We start from the raw sequence: 3,826 nt of genomic DNA, 5'->3' as shown, positions 1-3,826 counted from the left end.
AAAAAAAAAAAAAAAAAAGGGAAAAAGAAAAAAGCAAAGCAAAGAACAAATGTATGAAAGTTCTTCCAAAATTTTAAAATGATTAGTAATGGCTTGATGATTCAGCAGGAACAGAAGGCAATTTTTTTAAGAATTCAAGGTCACCGACTCACCATGATTACTACTAATCCAGACATGTCACAGATACAGGATTATTTAAACTAAGAAATCAAACTATTGCACGTTCTAATGTAGGATCCAAGACCTACTGTTCACGGTAAATACCAAACGCAAATGAGATTAATATTAATTTTCAGCATAAACAGACATACATAAGTGTTGAGTTGCCGAACGAAGCTGGAGAAATTGTTGTGTTTGAAGTATTTGGGGAGAAAATCTCTAGCGAATTCAGCTGGCCGCCATACTATGAATGCCGTTCCATCTTCATTCCAAGAAATCAACTCATCGCTGCTCGGATCATCCACCAATTGAAACGTTTTAGTCAAAAATGGTGTTGGAACAGACCTCTGCGAGTCTCCGCCGCTACTAGTGCCCACCGTCGAGTCACTGCTCTGCTTCACCGGCAACGGTGACATATCACGTTTACAGCTCTGAACGCTCAATCATTAAACATCCACAAAAAAGTCAGAACTTCATAGTTACAATTTTAATTAATTTAGACAAGTTCACTATGTTAACTACATTTAAGCTGTTGTCAAAAAATAAAAATAAAAAATATTTAACCTGATTCTTAATTAGATTAATTTCTTATCAACAAATTCCAAAAATATTTAACTAAAAAATTCAGTTTTACATTGCTGCTTTGAGTTAATTATTATGAACAGAAGAGCATAATTTAAAAGTAGGAACATTTACCCAAATAATAATTCATTAAAAAAAATAAATGGAAAAGGCAAAAACAAAAACTCGCGCTGTATTCAAATGTGTGTAGCTTCGTTATGAAATATAGTTAATTCAAATAATATCAAAGATTAATATTGTAATGATTTTTTTAAACCATTTCCTGGATGTTCTAAAAATTCCAAAAATTCAGCATTATATGATTGCTTCGAATTAATCATGAAGAACGAAAAAAACGAACATAATTTAAAGTTAAGAAAATTCACGAAAACAATCATCGGAAAAATTTAAAAAAATAGCAAATTTGGTATTCGAATCTATGTTTTTGGTTCTGAACTATATTTAATTCGAAAAAGGGAACTTTCTAAGAAAAACAAATAATTAACAAGCAGAAAAACCAAACAGGCAATAAATATTCCAAAATTAAACACAAATCTTGGAAAAATACCTAAAGAGTAGAGAGCAAACAATTGTATAGTCTTCAAGATTCCCCAGGGAGAGCTGAAGAAACACGCAGTGAACGTTGGGAGAATATGGCAGGTAAGAATGGTTTCTTTCTAGAAGGTTCCTTTCACCGAATTAACGATTGAGACGGAGCCATTTTCGTGGGTTCGAGAAAGGTAAAAGTGGGTCGGTGGGACCCATCTAGTTTTGGAAATGAAACTTTTAAGAAGGCTCGAGAAGGTGCGTTTTCCAGTTTCCACAATGTTCATTTTGTACAAGTAAAAAAGTAATATTTTAATTACTTCTGATTTAGATATTATGTGTCTGAGGCACACTCATAACATGAAAGAAAAATGAGTGGCATTGAGATTCGCCTCGAGAGTGAGTGATAATGATTTTGTAATTTGCCCTTGTTTGAGCCCATTTTGGGGAAGGAATTTTTGAATAATGTTTTTATGCAAAATGTGTGATTAAAAAATATAAAAAAATTTAAATTTACGTGTAATATTATTTTATTGAATACGTGTAATATTATTTTATTGAAAAATGTGTTATTAAAATGATGTCAAAACACTGTTAAAATATGTATTTTTCCAAAAGAATAGAACTCAAACAAGGACTGTGTAAAATTATATTAATTTTTTTCGATTATTTATAAATATACGTCAAACATATATTATTATTCACACGAACATATATAAAATGGATTCAAATGTATATATGACAATTGACAAGTCAATTTGTATTCCACGATCGAATGTACATCATTCATCATGTCGTGCACAACATAAAACTTCCCCGACTAATTAATTTCTGCATGTGTTAGCCTCTTATGAGTATCTCATTTCCTCCTTAAAAAATTTCGTACTTTGATGAGCGTCAACCTCTTCCAATATACGTCTATTATTGATGGTCTCGTAATGCTAAAACTGCAGTGATTAGATATCGACTAATCGACAGTAGAATGGTTTGCTTGCAACTTTCATATGTGCTGGATTGTGATTCTGAATAAATACTTTGTCATAGCCAGATAGGTTATAACAAAGTTTTCTCATTACACTCATAGCAAGGGAGATAAACTAGTACATCATGTTTATATCCCACCTTTCTCTCGTTAAAGATAATGGAGATAAGGTAGGTGTAAGTGTTATACCCTAAATCCAATCGATTTAGGTTTTAAACGCTTTTAATATATTTAATGCATTTGATTTTGGCGAGATCTATTATTTATTTAAATTAATTTTGTGATAAATAATATTAAATAATAAAATCCGAAAATCCAATTTTTAGGTAATCTGTTAATCACAAGGAGTTGTGATTGTGAGATACAAATTACATATAATTGGATCTTGAATAAACCATGGTCGTAAGTAATAACGAGATACGGATATCGTTAATACAGTTAGACCATCACGTGTGGCATTTTTTACTTGTGAAGGAAGTAGCTGATCTCACGAGTTAAAGTGTGGTGACACTTAAATGAACACGTGGATGTTTTGTTATAGAACAAAATATTGGAGACCCGCTAAGAGATTCCAAATGGATAACTATCTAAGTGTCAGTGGCTAATCTCTAACGTTCGGTAGTGGAATTGGTCCTTTGACTTGAGGTCGTCATGGTACCTTATATGAGGACAATCATACTTTGGTGGTGTTGGATGTTGCTCTGAAAGAGGCCGCTAATACGACATCGTTCGGGTACGTCAAGAATCGTATGAAGGTTGTGATTGATCAATAAAGGATTCGTCACTCTTAGATGGTAGGAGATTATGATCTGCGTTTCATTCAATTAAGTCGATGATGAAATCCTTGGCCAAGGTGTACTCATAAGTCGAAAAGAAGTTTTCGATTTATATTGATTTAATAGTGGAATGAAAGATATGATCAATGATCGAGATTGACACAATTCCATATCTCGTAATTGATCGGATTGTATTGACGAAGGGATAATAGTTTCACGGTAAACGAACGAATTTGGTTTTGTCATACCACGTGACATTTCTCGTCACATGTATTGCCCTGACACATTGCTAGATGTCAATCAGGGACGGCAAGTGTGAATTGACGATAAATTAAAAGGGTGTATTAATTAACCAATTTTGATTAGATCAAAATAATATTTCACGACGTTAGGCATCGTGGTTGGGAACCTAATGAGTCGCACACAAAAGAGAATTGAAAGATTGCAAATTGTCAATTGATTAATTTAACAATCGTTGGATAAATTAATTAATTGAATTTGTTATTTATATTCCCGAATTAATTAATTGGATTAATTAATTAATTAACGGACCAGATTTAATTAATTGGATTAATTAAATATTGGACCGGACCGGGCCGGTTCCGTTTGGATTTATATATATACATAGCTAGGGTTTGAGATTCATAAGGTTTTCATTATTCCTGCTGGCACAAGAGAGAAACCCTAACAGTTGCAGTCTATTCTCTGTGTGGATTTCATTGGAGGCTGGACAATTGGACAGCTGTGGGAGGCAGATTCAAACTGCTGGAAAGGAATAACGCGAAAGAGTTTGCAAATCACA

General features: G+C 32.9%; 1 protein-coding gene across 2 annotated transcripts in view; it reads right to left on the bottom strand.

Annotated features, from left to right (window-relative positions):
• The window catches only part of LOC111368492 (heat stress transcription factor B-2b-like), a 2,473-nt gene extending 1,036 nt beyond the window's left edge, over window positions 1–1,437 (bottom strand). Inside the window, exons 1-2 of one of the 2 annotated variants that reach the window (XM_022989757.1) lie at window positions 1,289–1,437; window positions 312–597 (exon numbers count right to left, since the gene is read on the bottom strand). In XM_022989757.1, the coding sequence (XP_022845525.1) occupies window positions 312–575 (264 nt within the window). In that variant the 5' untranslated portion in view covers window positions 576–597; window positions 1,289–1,437. The remainder of the gene's footprint in view (window positions 1–311; window positions 598–1,288) is intronic. The other variant, XM_022989756.1, reaches the window with a different exon arrangement.
• Window positions 1,438–3,826: the final 2,389 nt, after the last annotated feature.

This window comes from Olea europaea, chromosome 19 (genome assembly GCF_002742605.1).
Source record: "Olea europaea var. sylvestris chromosome 19, O_europaea_v1, whole genome shotgun sequence".
NCBI classification, from domain to species: Eukaryota; Viridiplantae; Streptophyta; class Magnoliopsida; order Lamiales; family Oleaceae; genus Olea; species Olea europaea.
This window is presented reverse-complemented; position numbering and strand designations above follow the sequence as displayed.